Here is a 21,889-nt window from a genome sequence, read left to right as displayed (position 1 = left end):
AACATCAACAGTCCACAATAGCTTTTAGGCTAGAAAGCACTGAAATTCCTACCTAGGGATTTGCTTGTACATTAATCCTGCAGTCATGCTATTTGCAGTAAAATCTACCCTGCTACAGAAAAGCATTCCCTTTGGCCACAAGGAAAACCCTACCAGTCTGAACCAAAGCCAGACCCACACAGAAACTACACAGTACGTATGGATGTGACCTCATTGGGGCAGTGAAAGAGTTAACTCTCTCCTGTGGAAAAAAGAGAGGTCAGGCAGCCAGAATGAGGACACTTAATGCTCCCAGCTGGAGCAGAAGAGGTTGTGCTACCCCAGAAATACTGCTCATGGTGAGCACAGGTAGCCAGGCCTTTTCTGTCATATCATAAAACCCTCCTGTAGACAGAACTGGTGGTGTCTTTCAGAAACTTGTTCCGGTGCCACATAGGACAGGTGGCAGAGAGGAACTCCACTGGAGATTGCTGGGCAGGAAACTTCCAGTTAGGAAGAGATGTTTTCACTAAGGGGCCTCACAACTGGCTCCTTTATTCAAAGGACAGACATTCGACCACTTCCTCCCCTTCTCTGCAGTTTGTCAGCAAGTCAAAGGGAGAATCAAATCCCTCCCCTGTAAACCCCTCACATGGGGATCCATTGTAGCACTGCTACAATACAGAAAGGAGCTGTGACCTTAAAACCAAACTGACACAAAGGTGTGGGTGCACCCAATTCTTCTTCCTCAGTACAGCTGCAAAAATCTCTTTAGAGACCTTTTTCACATGCATGTCACCACCACGGGTCTCAGCTGCTCCAAATTCTTCTATTCTGGTATTTACACTCTTCAAACACTAACCCTGAATGTTTAACCTGGCCAGAGCCTTAACCACACAAACCCTCCTTCATGTTCCTTCCTTTTGGGCCTCCTCTTCTATAAAGCCAAACCAATGCTTTCTGTTAAGGTCTCTGACCCATTCCCATCCACCTTTCTGGCACTCAGAAGCTGGAGACAATATTCCTCTCCCTCTGCTCTGCCAGCCTTCAGCCACCTCTAACTAATAGATTACCAAAAATTCATGAGCTCTCTCCATATCCACTTCTGGTGAAGACACCAGCAAATATCTCCTTGTTAGATCAGCTCACACAGTGAGCCCCAGCAGAGGTGATGTGAGCAGCTTGTGTCAGAGTGCTTTACCCACACATGCCCCTCTTCTGTGGGCTCATCTCTCGGCTTAAACTCATCTTGAGCCAGAACTTACCTTATTGCCTGACTGATTGCCTTATTTTTGGCAACAAGCCACAACTACAACCTAAAGCGAATGCAATTAAATGATAATCAGAAGGAATTAAATGATAAAGGGAAGAGTTTTGTTTTACAGGTAGAATCATTGTGTTAGAAGAGAAGAAACTTGGGAGGACCATCCTGAGGAACCTCTAGTGTTTTTCTTCCTCCCTAATGGGGAATCCATTAACCTTTGAAACACCAGATTGTGCTTTGCCTACGAGGTTTTCTTATGCCAAGATGTGCCTTCTTCCCGACACAAAAACACTGATGTTTGAGGTCCCACAAGGCATCACTTCTCTCACCTTCCTCATCCCCGTGTCCAGAGTTATGCTGGGGCTCCGCATCCTGGGGGTGAAGGGTCTTGTCTGGCTCTGGCAGGTGAGAAATCCCATCAATCAGGTCCTCAACTCCATCCAGGATATCATTAGCACAGAGCTGAAAAGAACAAACACATGCACATGCTGCACAACAGAATCCAAGCTGGGGAAAGAGCCACCACTAAAGAACTCATTCCTCCAGACAGATGCATTTGCAAGGTAGGTCCACGCAACAGTCATGACTAAGACCTCAGCACTGTTTCTGTGATGAAGACAGGTGATATTCCACTTTGCAGCACCCTCAGCTCTGTCACCTCAGACAGCCTGGACAAATCTCCTGCTCACTTACAAAGCCACTTAATCGACAGGGCCAGTCTAAGTAACAGAGGTTTTACTTTAATCAAAACTAAAGCTGATATGACTGTAAGTCCTTGAAATAATTTGTCAAAATTTGTTTAATTTTTTAAGTCAAATGTAATAGTAGCATACTTTCTGTGACTGATATTTACACTCCAGTAGAGACCCAAGTATATACTAAGGGCCCTAGTGTTCCAGGTTCTCTATCAAAATGAGGCCATAAAACCCTGTATTTTAAGTTCAGCACAGGAAAACTGGGAAGATGAAGAGAAGAAACATAGGGAAGAGAAAGGATAACAGTGTGATGTAGCAAATTGCAGCATTGGTCACCAGCAACATGCCATCATGTGTGTAGTTTGATCCAGACAAAGACAAGGACAAAAGAGTGGGAGCCAGCAGAGGAAAAGTAAAGGCTCTGACATGAACAAACAATTGATTTAAAGACAGGAAAGAAATCAAATGTTCACAGATATATCAGGTAGGAGAAAAGGGTCATTTTTCATAAAGTTTGTTACAGACCTGCAGGACTCCTGCAGGATCTGTGCTGGGACACATGCTTCTCAACATATTCATTAAAAACCTGGAATAGGAGGTGAATAGCGACATGACCAGGTTTGCTGATGCCACCAAGTTTTTCAGGGCAGCAACAAGTGTGGCAGACAGCAAACAATCACAGAAGGACCTTACAGGAGTAACTGTATTAAAATGCAAGACGAACTTTGGTTCAGGTAAATATAAAGCAATGAACATGGGGAAAAAATGGCAAGTTCAAGCCGACTGAGGGAACAAGATGTACAGGCCAGACTAAGCTGATGTTTTCATGGAATTATGTCCAACACTTCAAAAATCAAAGTGAGTAGTGAGAATTCTGTGGAAAGAACAAGGTTCAGATCCCCAACCCAAAAAGTATATGGTAGAACTGAAAAAGGGTCATGAAAGGTAAAAGGACAATCAAAGTTCTAGCACAAAGCATGAAGTAAATCACGACCCTTTGACTTGAAAAGGGAGGCAGGTGAGGAGGGATATGATGGAGGTCTACAGAATCATCAGTGGCAGAGATGGTTCATTTTATCTTCAATGTAATGAAATTAGCAGGTTGCAAAATAAACAAATGAAAGTAGCTGGTTTTCCACACAAGATGCAGAAAAGCCATGAAACTCCTTGTTGATAGGATGTTTAAGGTGACAAAAATTTACAAAGGTCCAAGAAAAGACAGAAAATCTCTGAAGTGAACCTCATCAAGCTCTGTCAAATACAAAGGCAGCAAACTAAATGAGCCTCTGAGCTGCAAACTGCAGGAGGCTGGCAGGGCATTTGAGTGAAATATCACTCCATGCCTACCTATCCCCTTCCAAGAAGATGTGACAAGGCCATATGGTCACTGTGGCCATATGAACCTCTGGTCTGACCCAGCACAGTTGTTCCACTAACTGCATCAGCAACCTCTCACTGCTGCACAGAGCAGAACCACGGGACTCACACCTCCTGCCCCAGGCTTAGGGGCAAAGGAAACACAGGAAAGAAGTGGAGGGCACAATCCCTACATTTCCCTAATGCCTAAACCACCAAGAACTAATCATACAGTCCTGCACGCATGGAGGTGGCATCTTCAGAGGCACTGCAGGCAGCAACCAACCTTCGCCCTCCCCAAACAACTCCTGTGCTTACTGTTAGGCAACAGAGCAGCCCTGCCCTTCCACAGAAGCTTTTGAGGCACAGGCTCAGAGAAGCCCCATCACAGGTCTCCTTGGGGATGTTTTTGGGCTGGAGCTGAAGAGGTAAGTGAAGCAGCAGCTGGCTGCTGTGTCTGCAGCTCTAGGAATCAGAGGAGCGACTGGGAGTGTGAGAAAAGGGAGGTGAATCCAGCCTGTAAGAAAACTGTCTGCTGCTGCAGAGCAGAAGTGCTCACATACCCTCTGCAGCTGGGAGTCGATCCGCCACATCCGCAGGGTCTGATCGCGGGACCACGTCACCAGCTGGTAGTCTTTGGAACCTAAAAAGGACAGAAGCCATTGGAGACCCCACTGGAAAACAGAGACTATCTCAGCCCTGTGTTCAATATAAACAGATTCAAACGAGCCAGCAGGGACATCCAGTGGATAAGGCACAAACCAAAAGGTAGAGCAAGTCCTCTTCCGCTTTGAACTGGCCTTTGTGCCCCCCTGCACCACAGTTACCACACCCCTAAATGGGCTGTAGTTTATAGGCCAAAGGCATAAAATAAGTATAATGAATGTGACACAAGTTTTCCAACTAGGAATGAACAAGATCTACAACAATATTTATTGAAATAGAAAAATAGTATCATAAAAATAAATGTTTCCCAACTATAACTGTGAAGTAAAAATATCTTTTAGCTCATCAAATCTGTTTCCAGATGCAGATGTTTTAAAACATTTCTAAGCTAAGAGAAGCGGGCTCTGCCCTTCATTTTTTCCTTCCGAAAGAGCTGGGTGATGCCAAGACAAGTTCAAGTTGTAAGGACATAAATCTAGCCACATACTATCTATCAACAGACAGAGGTACACAGACTTATTTATGTCCATGTTTAGGTCTTGTGACACAGTTTTAAGTTTCCCTTGTCAAACAGCTGCTACGTTTAAAGAATTTGCTGCTGCACAGCTGCTTCCTACACCCGTCTGCTGAGGCACAGGGGGTGTCTAAATACAGCACAAGAGACTCTGTGGAAGGAAATTTGTGCTGTCTTGGTTGCCTCCACACTGAAGCAGACTTGGAATGCTTGTGTGATTGATTCACATTGCTTGAGACAAGCATGACGTCCAGCCTTGGGTATATATCTATTAACTCAGCCAAGACAACCAACTGTGGCTCAAGCCTGCTTGAATTCTCATTCACAAACTGCCTTTGACTGTGCCTCCAGACCCTAACATGGTTCTCTATTGCTCTCCTCTTTTTGAAAGAGGAAAAGCAAGATACAGAGAAGGTGGTGAGAGCTGAATGTCCCCAGCAGCTGCTGGCAGAAGGCTGGATCTGCACTTTTACACAGCACTGCAAAGCTGCAGCACAAGTGACTCCAAAGCCAGACGTGCACGTTCTGTCAACGGCAGCTGAGGTGCTGGAAACAAAGCTGTGCTCTGTGTGGTTATCCAGCCTCTGGCGTGGAATCTCCTATACTTAGCTGCTGGAAAATTCAGTCAGGACTGAACTCTTAACAACAGCCTCTCTATCCCACCCCTGCCTTGGCCAGCACACACATAAGGTGGCTCTGCTGGGTCTGTGGTCTGGGATATGCTGGAGGCTGCTGATCCAGGCCATGATGTGAGGGGTTAACTGGTTAGCCTGCAGCTCTGAGCAGGGGGAGGGTGCCTGCACTTGTGCACCCATCTCATAGTTTGCACAATTTATTCTGAAACATTCATTTAAAAATAGACTCACAGGAGAGTGGAAGCAATAAGAGTCACTGCTGACCCACTCAGCATTTGGTAGATTTGCTTTGTTAGCATGGGAACAAGAAGGTAATGCTTTTGTGGGCACTGCCATAAAACCAGTACAGAACAGCTGTACTTTGAGTGGAGTTAGGGCAGGAAAATGCCAAGGAAAGGCAAGAGCCAAACAGTGACAGCCCTGTAGCCAGGTCTCCACACCCCTGGTTAGCTGACAGCCACCATGCAGGGAGGAGAGCACATCCAGTCCTGAACTCACCTTCTTTCTGCTTCCTCCACTGAAACTCCAGCACGACATCATCGTGTCCCACAAAAGTGTGGACAGGCGTGTTCAGGTCAAAGACATTCCACAGAAGGAGACTGTTCTCCCGACGAAGTTGGGGGACCATCACTGTCACCAGCCCATTGCTGAAAGGCTTAAGAGAGAAACACCCTTCCAGTTACCCCTTGGAGAGTTATGCTCCCATGCTGCTGTTATCACACTCTCATTTTCCCCTTTTCCCACCAACACGAACGCACGGGTTTTAAATGAGCTCAGCACAAAAACAGAACCAGGCCAAAACCTGGGAAGGTTCAAGGCAATTGCTGTGCAAAAACATTGTCTTTCAAGGGATAAGATGTAGTCCACCAAAATACTCAATGCAGCTCACTTAAGATGAATCATTTTTTAATGCTGCTTCCTCACTTTTCATCTGGGAGGCTGGAGGGATTTCACCACTGACTTTTCACAGGGGATCCTTACTGCAATCTGCCTGGAGCTGCAAGAACTGCTACCTGGGGACTGAGCCCCAGCAGCTCCTCAGGGTCACAATGCTCAGAAGAACCAGAGGAACCCCGTCCTACACCTCCCACTGTGGGGATGGGGAAGGGGGGGGGATCAAAAATTCAAGACACAGCACTGGCTTCAGGCTGCACTCAGATGTCTGGGAAAGAGAACAGCTATGACTGATGGTAAGAGCTTTAGCTTCCCATGGCTGGGTGCTTGCTCACTCCTTCTCCCAAGTGCCCCCCCCACTGTGGATGCTGCTTTTCTAGGCCTTTTAAGCACCAAGAGGTATTTTTAAAATCAACTTAATAGTGTCCACCAGTAGAACTGGTGAGAAATCCTTCAGCAGTTCTTTATTTCATGTCCCTTTGTGCATTTCTCTCAGAGCACAGGTGGAGCTGGTGGGAGGTTCTCACTCACCGTGTATCTTGCCTTCCAGACAGGAACCTGGCAGGGAAGGATATTGAGGTATTTCCGAGGCTGACGGTAATCCCAGAACTTAAAAAAAAAAAAAAACAAAACACAAAAAACCAAGAGAAAGGCAAGCAAAGGCAGGAGTCAGCTGGCTGTACTTTCAGGCTGTAGTTTTCCATGTGGTTTGCAGATAGAACAGACCAAAAAAGCATGCCAGGGTGCCCACAGCATCATTAGTAATCCCATTCATTAACAGCAGAGATGGTCCCAAAGGACAAATACCAAGCTATCAGCATCTGGCAGCATCCCTTAGACAACGAGTGACTTGGGGTCATATTCACAGTGATCATAGCTTGAGTAATTAGAGCAGGGACAGGCAGCCTGCTTGGGCTTTCACATCTACAAGGTACCCTGCAGGCTCCCAGCCAATGTGCCAGTCCAGGCTGGAGGCAGGCCCACCCTGCTGTGACTGCTAATTTTCTAATGAAGAATGTAACCTTTTGCTTTGCTAGAATACACATCACCTCGGAGCTTAGCTCAGTGTGAATGAACTCCATTTGGCTGACATACAAAGCCCACTCTTTCCCCCCAGGTAAAAGGCACTGCAGAGCAGTGCTTGCAGGCAGTCTCTTATTGATAATCCTGTTCAACATGACTTTGGAAAGCCCAGGGGCTGAAGTATGTCTCCCCCTAAGTTGCTGTAATCAGCTTGAGTCTGGCAACACTGCATTTCAGGGAGAAGTCTCTTCTGGCATGTGTGGTCAGCTCCATTCTGGCAAGCAACAGGCAGAGGCGGCTCTTTTCAGCTCCAATACAGCTCTAATCACCACAAATACATGGCAAACATGTGCACCCATCCTTCAATGACCTCTCTGCCTGTTCTCAAAGTGCAGTCCTGGCTCAACACACACAGGTGCACAGAAACCAAACAATAAGGATCCAGATCTCACCAATGGCAAGCACTCCCCAAGACCTCACCAGCAATAGAAGGGAATCAGCTCCACCATCCTTCCACCCCCCCAGCAGAAACCCCAGAAGCAACACTTACCCTGACAGAGTTGTCCTGGCTGGAAGTGGCCAGTGTGTACTCATTGTCAGGATGCCAGTCCAGACCATGGATTTTGGAGAGATGAGCTGCCAAATACTCCACTGCAGTGCTGGGTTTCTGCAAGGAGAAACACTTTTCTTCTCAGCACAGGACTTCTGAAATTTGGTCTAGTTCTTTGGCATAAGAAGAGACAGACACTTTAACAAGGGAAAGAGAGGTAGAACAACCTCCTGCTGGAGAATGACAAATAGCTCAGCAAAAGTTGTTGAAGAAAAGATGTGGCAAGTTCCAGTCACCAAGTGCAGCCCAAATGATACTTCATCCTCCATAAAACAGTTAACTACTACGAGATCAAAGTGAAAATGTTAACGGGGACAGTGTCTGGAAAAGTAGGCTATCTACATACTCTCTCCAGGTTCATGGACTCCCAATTCTCTCTAGTTTAAACTCACCCACAAGAGAGATTTGGGATAAAGTAGTACGTTTTCTCAGTATTTACCTGTGACCAGAGGGATGTCTGCATCAGGTAGGTGGGAATATACACAGACTGCCCAAAAAACCCTCAGCTTACCCTTTTGTCCCATATTCGGACATCCCCATCGTGGCTTGTTGCTAAACAGTTGGCATTCTTCTTGTTCCATTTCACCTGGGAAGCTCCAGCTGCAGCACAAACAGCACAGGTCAAAACATGCAATTAAAAAGAAAATGGCACAGCAGACCTGGGCCTAGAGCTGCTCTTAGGCCAGGAAAGGCAGCTCAGAGGAGGGATATCCCAGAAGCCAGTAGGAAGGATGGCATGACAATTCCTAACTCCTGATTCCTCAGCGTAGTGTTTGTCCTCAGGACAGCAAAGCAAGACTGTGCCAGTTGCATGCCCAGAGATCTTGACCACAACTTCTAGCCAGGGGTTGTGCTCCATTAAAATAATCATGTCCATGAGCTCAGATGGAACAATTTCCTCCAGACAAGAACTGCGTCACCTCCCTCCCAAACCACCTCTCCTTTCATTCAAGTTACTCCAGCTGCTTAAGGCCTGATTTATCTCCCCAAAACCCTTGTCTGCTGCTAAACAGGCAACTAGAACTATTGATCTATGATTTAAATACAGGTGTAGGAGAAGGCTGCAGTGCAGGTGGACCTTGGGTCTGGCCAGATGGAAGTGAACTCACTGGTTAGACCAGAAGGTCCAGCTGTCAAAATACACCACAGAAGTCAAAGACATCAATGACACTGTAAAGAAACTGGATGGTGATCCAGATATGATTATATGTGATGTCCTGAGGGACTCAGTCAAATCAGAAGATGGGAAGTTATTTCTAATAAGAAAAAAAGCACAGCTTCGGTTAATGCAGATTGTTCAGGTATTTTAAGAGAAATGCATGTTCTGTTCATCCTTATTCTGCCACTCTGCCACTATTTTCAAAACCTTTTGAGCTATCAGACAGGTGAGATCCATGAGAAAGCAAAACAGATCTTGGCCTGCTGCTATTCCCCACCTCCACTGCCCACCTCCTGCTGCACGGTGAGCAGATTCATCCTGACAACCTGGCAAAAAGCTAGTCCAGGGGATAAAAAGCTGCAAATAGACTGCCAGTTGATTGATTTGATCCACTCACTGAAGGGTACACAAACGTCTGGACCAGCACTACACGGCATGGGGCACGGCAGGAAGGAAGGAATGAAGGAAGGAAGCAAGCAAGCTTTCTGGGGAGCTGGCTGCTGGGCTGCCTCAGCCGTAAAACCTCACCCCAGACACCAGAGCTCAACGCTGCTTCTCTCTGACTCAGTAAGGCCTCGGCATTTCTGTGCCACAGAGGTTTGCTGGCTGGGAGGGGAGTGCAGATGTGTAGCCTAAGATCTAAGCAGCAGAGCATGAGAGATACCCATTGCAAGGACTCTCTAACGCTGGGGACAGTAACTCATGAGAAGGATGTTTTGTTCATCATCCGTGCCCAGTCCAGGCTCGCAGCAGGTGAGGACTGACACACAGCACCTGCCAGGGGAAGGTATTGCAGGACACTCACCCTGCCAGCAGCCATGACAAATGCTGTTCCAGAGCAAGCACAGCCCAAAGACAGCACCTTGTGTCACCAACCAGCTCCCTGCAGGCTGCAGGTGCCCCGGGGAAGCGGGTACAGCCGGTTGATGTACCCGGCCCCTCCGTAAAAGAGGGCACAGGCTGGCACTGCCTGGGGTGCAGTTTAGTTTCCCAGCTGATTCAATCAAACATAAAAGGACATGAGGAAAACACAGACAGGCAACCCAGAATTAGCAGGGTGGTTAAGCAGGGAGGAAGCTCCATGTGGCTGTTCACCAGTGTCAGCAGAGCCAGTCCAAGTACAATTCCCTCCATGCCTGGGAACCCTCAAGGGGCTCCCCATCTTTTCTGAATTCTGCTCCCTTAAAAGGAGTTGTGAACTGGAGCCTCTCAGGCTGCTCCTACATGGGACAATCACACATGGTGGCACTTCTGTACTGTGCCATGCCCAGCCTTGGAGCAGGAAGAGGGGGGGGAATAACAGGAGGGACACACAACAGTAAGGTTGTTTAATGTCTACATCACACGTACATGTCAAACTTACCGACTGCAGAGAGTGAGACTGTGGGCTTCCTGGTGTCCCTGAAACACAGCACGGCTCATGTGAGTACCCACAGCACAGTCCAGCCTCCCCAGGGAGCTCCTCCATGTTCCAGGACTAATTGTATTGCTGCCTTGGGACCTAATGTGTCTGCTGCTTACCAAAATACACCAGCATTAAATAGAATAAAGGTGACCAGCTGGAGGACAACAGCCATCCTGGAAGCATTCAGAGCCAGGGTGGATGGGGCACTGAGCAACCTGATCTAGCGGAAGGTGTCCCTGCCCTTGCCAGGGTGATGGATCTGGATGATCTTTAGGTCCCTTCCAAACCCAACCAATTTATGATCCTGCCTTGCCACCACATGCAGCAGGAAGTTTAGGACATAGGATAGAGCTGGAGTGGAACAGAGGGAGAAGAAACACGTGGAAAGTGGGGTATGTTGCAACTGGGTAGGCCAGGAAACTGGGTTCACAAATTATTGCTGCAGGAAGCAACAAAACAGCCTTTCCCAGGAGGATTAAAAGGAACAAACAGAGCTGTGGAAATACTTGACAAAAGCCATTGATGTGTTTGTCAATCCTTTGCAGACCCTGATTCAAGGCAGACGGAGCAGTGACTCCAGAGCAAAAAACTTCATGTCTAGCATATAATAACAAAATTAGTAGGAAATAAGCTCAGCTGTCTGCAGACCAAATTCTGTCTGCAGATCAAATTTTGTGGTGGCAGAAGCCAGCGCAGCACCATAACAACTCCTAGCAGCCAGGACATGGATGAAGGCAATAATTCAGTTCCTGACCTTGCTCCTCAGGAATTCACCTGCTCTTTCACGAAAAGTGACAGGGAAAATAAGGAATATTGTCTTTGGCTTTTTCTGTTTGCTGAAAAGCTGAACATTTTCTGGAATGGACTGCACCTCTCCCTCTAAGAATGTCTGCCTAATCAAAAAGTTACTTTGTATGAAAAATTAGGTGGGGAATTTCCAGTTGCCCTTACTGCAGGGCTACCTCCCTAGGGTGTCATTAGAGACGGTCACTTCAGTAGGATGGTTATTTGCTGGAGGCCAGCAGCACCAGCACCCAGTGCCCCTGCAAGCTCAGAGCCTTCCCAGCACAAGTGCAATGTAGAGGTTCATCAGAGCCTGCCTAAGGAAGCTTTCCTGGACAAGTGGTACAGGCAGACACACAGCAATGGAAGGGCACAACAGAGTTAAAGGAGGACTTCTGATAACAACCTTCAGAGACCTCTATTTTTTACTTGGCACTAAGATAGTATCACAGGAAAACACAACCAGCAGTTGCTGTCTCCCTATGTCTTTTAATTACACATTAATAATATATTGTCATTCTCAAGCACCATTTAACCAAGGATCTAAGTGCTTCATAGGAGCTAAACAAGCCTCGGGGTAGCCTGGTGCAGTGAGCTTATATAATTATCTTCCTATTATAACTGAGCAAGGGAGGCAGAGAGGAACAAAGTGACTTGCCGGGGGTCATAAAGAGTTGTGCAGCCAGCAAGAGAACCCAGCAGTCCCAGTGCCAGCTCCTTGCTTCTCAGGTGTAAAATATGGGGTCTAAATATTGGTGGGGTTTGGATATATAGTTGGAAATATCTGCTACCCTGAAATTACTCATGATGGAAAGCACCAGGAATCACAGGAAAGCACAAACGAGAAAACCTTGAATACCACTGTCAGTCTTCCCATCACTGAGGGAGAATCAGCAACAATCACTGAAGTTACTGGAAAATGGTTATGAGATCATGAGACAGTGCCCATTCACTCAGCTAAAAAACCCAACAGGTTGAGGAACACCCTTGGGCTCCAAGGAAAGCCCCCAAGGAAAGATATGAAGTGGGCAGGGAGTGAAGCTAGACAGTATTTTTTCAAAACAGAAGCAAGTCTGTAGTTTAACTATACCACTCTACTGCCCTTCATTGACTCTGAACTGGCTTGAAAATAGGGGAAGAGAGATCATCTTGGGAGAAGATGGCAAGGATCTGAAGCCCCTGCAAGCACAGCAGAAGAGCAGCACCCATCAGGTGTGCCTTGCCCTGCAAGCTGATAATTATGGAAAGGAGTCCAACAATTTCCCTGCAGTGCAGAAACAAAACTGATTCGTACTTGATGTCCCAGATGTAGATGTATGTGTCCACAGAACTGGTGACCAGTAGGTCTGGCTCAAACACTGCCCAGTCCAGGTCGCTGCAAATGCAAAATCACAGATCAGTAAAGCAAAGCACACCCGGTTTGCATCAGCCTCTCACAAGCCCCCATTCTCTGACAAACTCACAGCAACTCCATGACATCTACTGAAACTTTTTAAGTAAAAAGCAAGATCTTAATAATTTCTCTAAGTAAATTCCAAGAAGCAATGAAATGCTTCTAAGTAAATTCCAGTGCAGCATCCTCCCAGCCCTGAACTTTACAGCTATCCTGTGTGTGCTCTTTCCTCCAAGGCAAAGGGACACTGTCTCAGTGAGTTCCCAGTTACCACACATCCTTGGCATCAACCCCTCACTCTGGGATGCCTCCCTGTTGGGAACACCAAGTGCACCTCGGACACAAACAGCCTCCAGTCAGTGCAAACAACTGCCATTTGAAGGGTTGCAAATACTTTCCATAGTCAGGAGCTGGAGTAAAAACAGTCTTTCAGATGCATTTCCAGCCCATCATTGAAATACAACCTTGGAACTAGAGGCAGAAATCCCCTGCACCACTGTAACACTCTCTAAACTTGGTCTTTGGGATTACCTGCTTTAATTAAGCTGCTATCACACAGAAACACAGCTGGGATTCAATTTAATAAACATACTGCTATCTGTTTCCCAGATGATGCTGCTGCTCATTACAAGGACAGCAGCCTAAGGCAATGACACTCAAGCCATCAAGGGCTAAGTTGATACAGTGGGGGAGCCATGAGGGGGTGAGCCGCTTCACACATGATGTCATCATCAAATGGGAAGGCAGTCCAGTCCAGAAAAGTGAGTAAAACCAGGCTCAGAACAGAGCCTGTGCAGGGCCAGGACTGAAACATTCAGCTTCTATGAAACAATTCTCCATCCTGCAGCCCACAGCATCACTTGTTCCTCACCTGATCACACGTGTGTGTCCTTGCAGTGATGTGCAAACTTCCCCATTGCCTTCCTTCCACTTATACAGGTCAACTCGCTGATTACTCTGAAATTAGATGGAAGAAAGGAGAGACACTCTCAGGCCAACAAGGTAGGAGAAGGATCTGTGTGTTAGGACCAGGGTCCCTTCACTTTGAGCAACCTCATTTAACAGTGAGTCACCCTGTGATTAGCAAAGTCCTTGCCCAAAGCAGAAAAGCAAAGATGAAACTACAGGCTGCAAGGAATCTCAAAAGCTTACACTTTAATTACACTCACTTAAAACTGGAGATAAACTAGAACGGGAGAAAAAAAAAATCACATTGCAAAATGTTTCCACGAATTATGTTCCCGGAGCTTTTATTTCCTAACAACATGCTGTAACTGCAAGCAACAGGCAGCCAAATTCTCTCTGCAGGAATACCCTGCCAGCCTGTTCAGATTCAACTGGAGTTTTCAGTGAGGGGGGATGCCAGATTGCCACTAGTGCTCCTCAACTCACTCTCAATTCCCTTCTGGGATAATCAGGGCCACTGCCAAACACAAACAATATAGTTTAATGGACTCAAGGACACCTCCTCAAGGGTACTCCCATCCTTGCCAGCCCAGGAGAAAAGCTTTAAGTGCTTATCACTAACTGTAAACCACAAAGGCAAAACAGATGTATCAATGACAACATTATTTAGGGTTTCTTCACTCATTCCAGCCTTGCCCAAGTGCAGCCACACACAAAGTTACTTGAAACCGGTTATTGTGTTGTAAGTTCATGTTCTCTCTCAATCAAGGTTCAGTTCAGTCCCAGCCAGCTCTAATCTTTCTAAGGCAGGAATTGCCTTTTTGGGTGCATATACAGCATGAACCACAGTGGGTCTTAGGCAGTGACTGGAAATTCCTATTGATTTTGCAAAAACAGAGGGAACACAACCTCAAATTTTGATCTTCATTAGCCCCTTGTTTTCAGACTTATAGGTAGATAAGGAAAAATATGATAGATAAGAGACTTCGCAGAAACACAGAATCATTTAGGTTGGAAAAGACCTCTAACATCCAGTGCAACTGTTACAATTTTTGTGGCAGGTTTTTTTTGTGGTGGTGGATTTTCTTCCTACCCCTAAGCTGCTCCATGTGAATTTCAAGTTGCAAACAGATAAAACACTACAGCCTTCCCTTAAATGGAAGGTCTTCTCTCAACTCAGCAATAATATATGGCATTTCTCTAACCCATCATAGCAGAGTTGCACAAGAGCTTGGGGCAAGAAAAACTCCTTTCATGCTTCTCATTGACAGAAGGATTTAAGGGGGGGTAGAGTGAAAATTACCCAGTGGGATTTATCCAGGACTCCAGAGATAAGATACAAGATAAGGATCACCAGAGAGGTCGTTCCTCCCAACAGGAGTATTTTCTCAAAAACTCTGCTTTTTGTGGTAAGTATCAGTATTCACTTCCAACAATTTCATCACCCTCTTGTTCAAGCATCTGTGGCCACACAAAAGAAATAACAAGCATCTAGGACTGAAAACAACAGCATTTCTGAAACAGCTTAGGAGTCCCCAGAAACATGCTTGAGCCAGAGGGCAGACACAGCCAAGCACAGCAAAAGGACACACTCCAGCTCTTCTGGAAAGAACTAAATAAGAAGGTCTTATCGAAACACAAGGACAGATTCCCCTCTGCCTGCACCACTTCCAGTTAACAGGACAGGACTGCAAACTAGATGAGGTTGCTGGCAAACAGGGCAGTAGCCTTTCACACTTCCTCTCCACCCACAGGGATGCAGAGGGATAGGACCCTTGGGCTGTCTACAGCACAGTGAGATGGCTGGAAAGGCAGCATTCTGGACCCAAACCGGAGAAGACACCTGATCTCATCTTGGGGATTCCTCACCCGATGTGTGTCAGCAACTACATCTAAATCCCCAGAGCATCTTGGTATGTTTGTTTATAAACAGGAGCAGCAAGGTTTGATGCCAGCTATGCCTAGTTTCAGTCTGGGACAAGATGGGTCCCTGTGTTTGATGCTCAGAGCAGCAAGAGACAGGAGCGCTCAGGTGGGTGAGATGGGCACAGCTCCCCTTTGTAGCAGGGTCCTGCTCAGATCAGCATGAACCAATCACTGGATATTGTCTTCAGAGTGTGTTTGAGAAGAAGCTTTCCTGCTCCACTTGTGGCTTGCCCAGTGCATTTCCTTACTTGGTTTTAATTTCCACAGACTGTAACCAGAAGTGGCAATGAAGGACACTTTTTTGCCAGTTTTACTAACTCTTTGCTCAGAAGCAGACCACTGCTGAGGGCACCTTTAAGATATCAGTCATGTGCCAGAGCTGGGAGAAGAAAGGCTGGGGAATGTCAGAGAGCAAGCAGGCAGAGGCTCCCAGCTGATAGCACTGGTCCTCTTTTAAAACTGCCTTTAATAACAATCATAGCCAATCCAGGAAGCAAAAGGAACAAAAATCCCCCCAAATCACCTTCAAATAAGTATTCCCTCAAAAAAACAGACGAAACCTCTCCATCCCTAGCTGTTCCAGGACTCTCAGGCCACAAAAGAGGACACAACAGGCAGAAAAGGCACCTTGCCCTGAGAACAGTCTGTGCCCAGCTGGTTGCCGCGGTGCTGTGGGTGACGGCCGAGACTGCTGCCAGCAGAGCTCTGGGTGAACAACCTGCAGAGCATGACAGACTGAGTACAGATCAGGGCCAAAACCTGCACTCAGTCTCACATGGCCACTACTGCTTCTTCAGCCCAGCCCATTTACTTCTCCACCCAAAAATCAGAGCTCCTTGCCCATCCGGTCCGAGCCCATCTGCAAACCCCGACTGTCACAGCGCTGAGCCAGTATTGACTCGTGCTATTTACAGACTGCCTGGTGCACCACAGCCCACCAGCGAGGCAGGGAGGTGAAATAAAACAGCACAGAGCAAGAAATTCAAGAAGTGCACAAATTTCATAACAGAATGGAAGGTACCAAGGGAGCACATCCCCTCTTCCCTCCAGAAAAGGACCGTTTAGATGTCTGGTTTATTTGCCAAGGTGTTTTGTAAACAACAACCGAGCAAAACTAGATTCAACCTTGACTGACCAATAACCGAGAGTCATCAAGCCAGACCTTGCTGGCAGTAAATCAGTTAGGCCTTGACCTTGCGATGTGACTTGCAGAAGCATGTCTGTGCCAGCTCCACAGAGCCTTCCAGCTCTGCAGAAGCTCACCCATGAAAGACCAGGGCAGGAGAGAGCTTGTAAATGAGTGAACTTACTGAAGCTGCAAAATAGTAGGCGTAGCTGTCGTGGGGGTTCCACTGCACTGCCCCAATGTCCCACTTGCTCTGGCGGGAGATCTTGCGATGACCCTCGTTCGGTGCATCCAGGTTGACTATGTAGAGGAAACGGCGGCTGCAAGACACACACACAGGGGCTGCATCTCACGGGACTGATCTCAAAACCCCAAGCTCACAGCCCTGTGTCTAGGGGCACAACAATCAAAAGAAGAGAAGCATTTCACGAGACAGGTGAGAACACTACTCCTGAGAATGGTACATTTGACAATATATTTCAAAAATGGCTACCAAAAAAAAAACCCCAAAAACAACCGCCCAAAAAGTACGAGACACACTGAAATTAGACAGGATATGCAAATGTAATAGACAGCTCAGACCACAGAAAATCCCAGATAACTAGGACACAAAAGGAAGAGCTGGAAAATGGTGCAAACACATCCAAATAGGCTTTTCTGGCCCAACGCTGCAGCAACAGAGCCGAAGTGGCACAGGGCTGGGAGTGCAACACAACAGCTTCAGTCTGGAGGGGCTGGTATGAGCAAGAGTTAATGAGCCTTGAGAAACATAAGATGATTCTACGTGGGTGTGTCTTTCCACACCACAGTCTGGGGGCTTGGTTCTGCAAACAGTACAAGGACACCTGCACAGAGCTCCTGCTCAGCTGCAGCAGCTTGTTAATGTGGGCGGACACAGTCCTGCACTGAGCTGGTTCTGTTACTTACCTGAGCTAACTCTACACGCTGCAGAAATAACTCTGCATGATGGCAAACCTGAGCTCACACATCCTGCTGGATGTGGCCAACTCCCCACAAAGCAAGGTATCATCCAGTGTGATTCATCTTACAAGAGAGAGAAACTGCTTGTTGAAATAATTGTGACCCAGCTGAAACCTATGGAAGACCAGGATCAAAACATACTGAACCCTATATAATTAACCACACCAGCGTCACCTATGTCAACTGTACTGTGAGCACACAGCTGCTCTGAGGACTGGCCATTCTTCCAAGAGAAGGAACACAAAGAACATCTTGGCTGCCTTTCCCGACCAAAGTCCTCAAGGCCCTGCTCTGAAGGTTTGGGAAGGCACGTATCAGGAAAGCCACATCAGTATTTTATTGTGCTGTTGTTGCTGTCTCTCCACTCCGTATCCCATTGGGAACATGATCCAGAATCCTTTTCATCAAGCCTTGAACAGAATTCAGCAGCAGCTTTCTGAGACAATGCTGAGGTCAGCCTGAAGGCTGCTGGCCTGGCTCGTGGCAGTGACTGTCACACTCACCCCGAGAGCACGGCGTGCTGTCCCAGGCAATCCACCGACATCGCCGTCGCCTGTTGGAGACAAAAACACAGCAAAACTCAGTGATACCTGCCAGGTCAGCTGCTCAAACACACGGCTTTGGGGGGCAGCTCAGCAAAGCCTGCCAGCTCATCCCCCAGTCACATCCCCTTCCAATAGTCCAGATGGATTACAGGGTGTAGTGGGTAAGTCTGGGACGCAGGACAGCACACAGCAAACATCCTTGTCAGTGTAAACCGAGGACAAGACCTGGCAGACACCATCACAAGCACCAAGACCTTGCTCCCTTCTCCCCACTATGGCAATCACAGCTGCAGCCTTTCAATCAGCAGCTCTAATAATCTGTATTAATCAGCCTCTGCTCCTGCTCAGGAACTTTCTCAGTCTCTCTCTTTCATTGCAGGGTCAGATTTAATTATATATGTACTGGGAGACAGAAGTGCAACCATTTGTGTGTGGCTGGTCTCCAAAAATGAGAGATGGCCAAGAGGCATCAGAATTTACTTTGGCATTGCATGTAAAGAAGGCTATAAGATAACTTAAGGGCCATTAGGAAAAAAAAAAGAAAAAAAGGACTGTTTGGATATTGTCTCCTCATCTTTGTTTAGAATGGAATTGGCTCATCATCTCCTTTAATTGCCAAGAGAATAAAGGAAAAATTTACTTGGAAAGCTGAACAGTTCAGCCTATAAACACAGATATGACTTCAATTCAGTTTTTAGCATTCACAGTACAAAATCAGAATATGCCCCACATTCTTCACAGTAATTGCTGTCATCTTCAAAGCTGCCTCTCTGAAGGCTCGGGATGTATCTCCTGCTGCTGTTCTGGATTTTAAGTGCTCTCAGCGTGGATATAACAAGACTCCAGGATGTCCCACAGTTACTACTTACAAGCATCACTAAAACCTGACAGACAATACAGCAATCCCACTCCGTTTCAGTCAGATTTGACAATAAAACAACCATCACAAAACCTGAGATTTTTCAGCCAGGGCCCCATCCTCTCCTTGCAAGTACCCCAAGTGAGGGAAAAACAGCATCATGGGCTCATTTTTCACTAGAGTCCACGTGGCAAAGAGCTACAATTGCTTGCAGAGTTTCAGCTGGAGCCCACTTTTGCCGTTCCTGGAATGACCCCCTTTCACTGCTTTTTCCTAGGTAGCAAATCCAGTCTTCTGGCAGGGTTTCCTCAGTCCTAAAACTAATGCTGTAAATAAAAAACTCTCTAAATGATCAAGAAACAATTTCTACTTTCTGGACTTCACAGCACCTTCCAAAACAACTAAGTGGGTTACTAAATCTACATTAAAAAAAAAAAAAAAACAAACAGCAGGAGAAGGAACTTTTCCCAGATGAAACACATTTCACTTCTGAGGAATTAAAATAAGGGTCACTAAAGCCACTAGTGGAACCAGAACTTTCTCCTGTGATGAAGAGCTAGTCAGGAGATATATTTCACACAGCTGTGGCCATCTTTCCTCAAGACAGAAAAAAACCATGTCAATTTAAAGTGATTGATAATTTCACGTGAGTTTATTTTTTCTGCTGTTGGCACCAGGATCTCATAAATCCTTACAAATTGTTTGCAATAATGAACACTGGTAAACTGTTTTTTTTTTCCAGGCACCAAACATCATAAAATGTAATGAACAATTAGAATGAAATAAAAAGCTTCACATGTCAGGCTGCTATCCTGGTGGGTCATAAATGAAGTAATTTTACACCAACAGTTCCCTACAATACAAGTGACCTATACAGAGACATGAAAAAAGCCAAACAGCTGCCATTTAATGCTCGGTAGAGTGATATGTCAGTCTTCAGAGCACAACCCTCCAGAAGGGGGGAGTGGAAACGGAGCAAACCAACCTGAAAGCAGTTTTTATCCCAAAACCACACTGAGGATAGCTGGAATTGCTGTCCATGAATAACAATGACATGAGTAAGCACCGCAGGAGCACAGCACATTTGAGAACCTGCTCTGAGCCCACAGCCCAGGCAGAATCGTCTCAGACTTCAAACATCTACTTTGGCATTTCGCTTGATTTCTTCTAAGCAAGCCAAGGAAAAACACCTTTTCATGCCTGAATTTCCATTAGTTTTCAATCCAGCCTCATTCTCTCCACCTGAAAGCCAATAGACTAACCCAATTTGACAAGGCTATGCTGTTTTTCAAGAGCTGTAAACTCCTAGCAAGAAATACCAATTCCCTGCGTACCCAACTTACCATCCACACGCTGAGTGCCTACAAATAGTTCTTTTTCACCACTGGATGAGGTGAGCTTTACCCTCTGACAGTGCCAACAGCCTGAGAAGAGCCTGTGGGTCTAGTCTAAATCACAAGAGTAGGGAGGACTGCCAACTCTGCCAGCTTGTACAGAAAGGTGACACTTGTAGGCAACGGTGGCCCAGAGGCACCCAGAGATTTTCTGAAGTGTTACAGGTTGGGCGCTGTAGTTTTCTCGACACCCTCCAGAACAAAGATAACTGTGGTGCTTGCAGACATGTACTGGCTATAAATGTAACAGCTGCCCACTCTTTTGACTTGTTTCCATTTAAATTGTTTTTGGGGTAGGGATTTTGGATACAGTGTGGCCTATAGGCAGAGCTCAAGCCTGGTACACGATTTCAACAAAGGTGTTCCGGTTTCTCAAAAACAGATTTCCCACCTGCAAAAATGTTCCAGCAGCCTCCTAAAAAAAGCTCAGACACAAATATATAAATGGGTTTAGGCTGAAGCAGCAGTCTGGCAGCCTCAGCCACACAAGTTCTCTGGTTTCACAGGGAGAGCAGGCGGGTCAGGACGGCTCCAGAAAGATCACACTGGAGTGAACTGAAGGGATGGAACCAGCCGTGTTCACCCTCTGTCAAGGCTGGAGACTGAAACCAACTGCAAGATTGAAACCAACTGCTGCAGGAGGGCATGGAAACACCCATCCCCTCTGCTCCCACACACCAGCCGTTATGAGTAAGCAACAACATCATGAGGCCACATATCTCCTGAGCCAGATCTACTTGAATCTGTTATCTAGGCATGTGTACCCTCATATCTCATTACTGGTTTCCTGAGGCCAAACCTTGAATAGCAGATGAAGCTGCTTTAACACTTCGGAGAGGACAACGAAACCGATACAAAGCTTTTGAGGTATAAAAATGAAAAGCTTTGTGAGCTTACAGAGGGTAAGCTGGATGCAGCACACAAGATTCATTGCCCCTGTTTGCAGAAGTAAAGGCAGAGCTGTCAGTGCTCCAGCATAAGAGGACAAATGAGGTGATGAAAGAGCTTGCAGACCTACTTTTTAATCTTTCTGGGTTTCCTGCTGAAGCAATTCATAGTTCATTCACTGTATCCAGCTTTGCTAAGCAACTGCCAATGTCTCAAAAAAACTCCATGTTTCTTAGAATAGAATCACAGAATGGTTTGGGTTGGAAGGGACCACAAAGCTCATCGCATTCCAACCCCCTGCCATGGGCAGGGACACCTTCCACTAGACCAAAGCCCTGTCCAACCTGGCCTTGCACACTTCCAGGGATGGAAGAACTTCTAAGAGAGCGTATAAACAAACTCTGAGAAGAGTTCTCCTTTCACCATCAGCTTCAAAACCAAAAGCTGACTTTTTTACTGTTTATAAAAAAAACATAACCCACTTTTTCTATTAATCAAGCAACACTCAGCAATTTAAACGGCAGTGAGACAGTAGCTGCAACGTTCTCAGAGGAAAACTCAGAGCCATAGAATGGTTTGGGTTCAAGGGACCTTAAAGCTCATCCCGTTCCAAGCCCTTCGTGGTTCATTTCATGTCATGAAACATGAAGTTCCATGGGCAGGGACACCTCCCACTAGACCAGGTTGCTCAGAGCCCCATCCAGCGCGGCCCTGAGCACCTCCAGGGAACGGAAACGGGGAAACACGTGTGGGGAGTGACAATATCTTCTATTAGGCCCGCCGACATACTTTAAAGAAACAACACGAAACCTATTAAGATTAGTAACTAAGCGCCCCGTGAATGAAGGCGTCATCTCCGCGCAAACGGCGACACACCACCTCAGCCCC

General features: G+C 46.5%; 1 protein-coding gene across 2 annotated transcripts in view; it reads right to left on the bottom strand.

Moving 5' to 3' along the window:
• The window catches only part of WDR59 (WD repeat domain 59), a 46,767-nt gene extending 25,477 nt beyond the window's left edge, over positions 1 to 21,290 (bottom strand). For both annotated transcript variants that reach the window (XM_018082670.3, XM_008919674.4), the window contains exons 1-12: positions 20,063 to 21,290; positions 17,819 to 17,868; positions 16,519 to 16,654; positions 13,248 to 13,333; positions 12,278 to 12,358; positions 10,159 to 10,196; positions 8,148 to 8,236; positions 7,577 to 7,693; positions 6,535 to 6,612; positions 5,608 to 5,764; positions 3,858 to 3,937; positions 1,573 to 1,705 (exon numbers count right to left, since the gene is read on the bottom strand). In XM_018082670.3, coding sequence (XP_017938159.2) covers positions 1,573 to 1,705; positions 3,858 to 3,937; positions 5,608 to 5,764; positions 6,535 to 6,612; positions 7,577 to 7,693; positions 8,148 to 8,236; positions 10,159 to 10,196; positions 12,278 to 12,358; positions 13,248 to 13,333; positions 16,519 to 16,654; positions 17,819 to 17,868; positions 20,063 to 20,065 — 1,048 coding nt within the window. In that variant the 5' untranslated portion in view covers positions 20,066 to 21,290. The remainder of the gene's footprint in view (positions 1 to 1,572; positions 1,706 to 3,857; positions 3,938 to 5,607; positions 5,765 to 6,534; positions 6,613 to 7,576; positions 7,694 to 8,147; positions 8,237 to 10,158; positions 10,197 to 12,277; positions 12,359 to 13,247; positions 13,334 to 16,518; positions 16,655 to 17,818; positions 17,869 to 20,062) is intronic.
• Between the last annotated feature and the right edge of the window lie 599 nt (positions 21,291 to 21,889).

Source organism: Manacus vitellinus, unplaced genomic scaffold (genome assembly GCF_001715985.3).
Source record: "Manacus vitellinus isolate BGI_N305 unplaced genomic scaffold, ASM171598v3 scaffold_10_pilon, whole genome shotgun sequence".
Taxonomy (NCBI): domain Eukaryota; kingdom Metazoa; phylum Chordata; class Aves; order Passeriformes; family Pipridae; genus Manacus; species Manacus vitellinus.
This window is presented reverse-complemented; position numbering and strand designations above follow the sequence as displayed.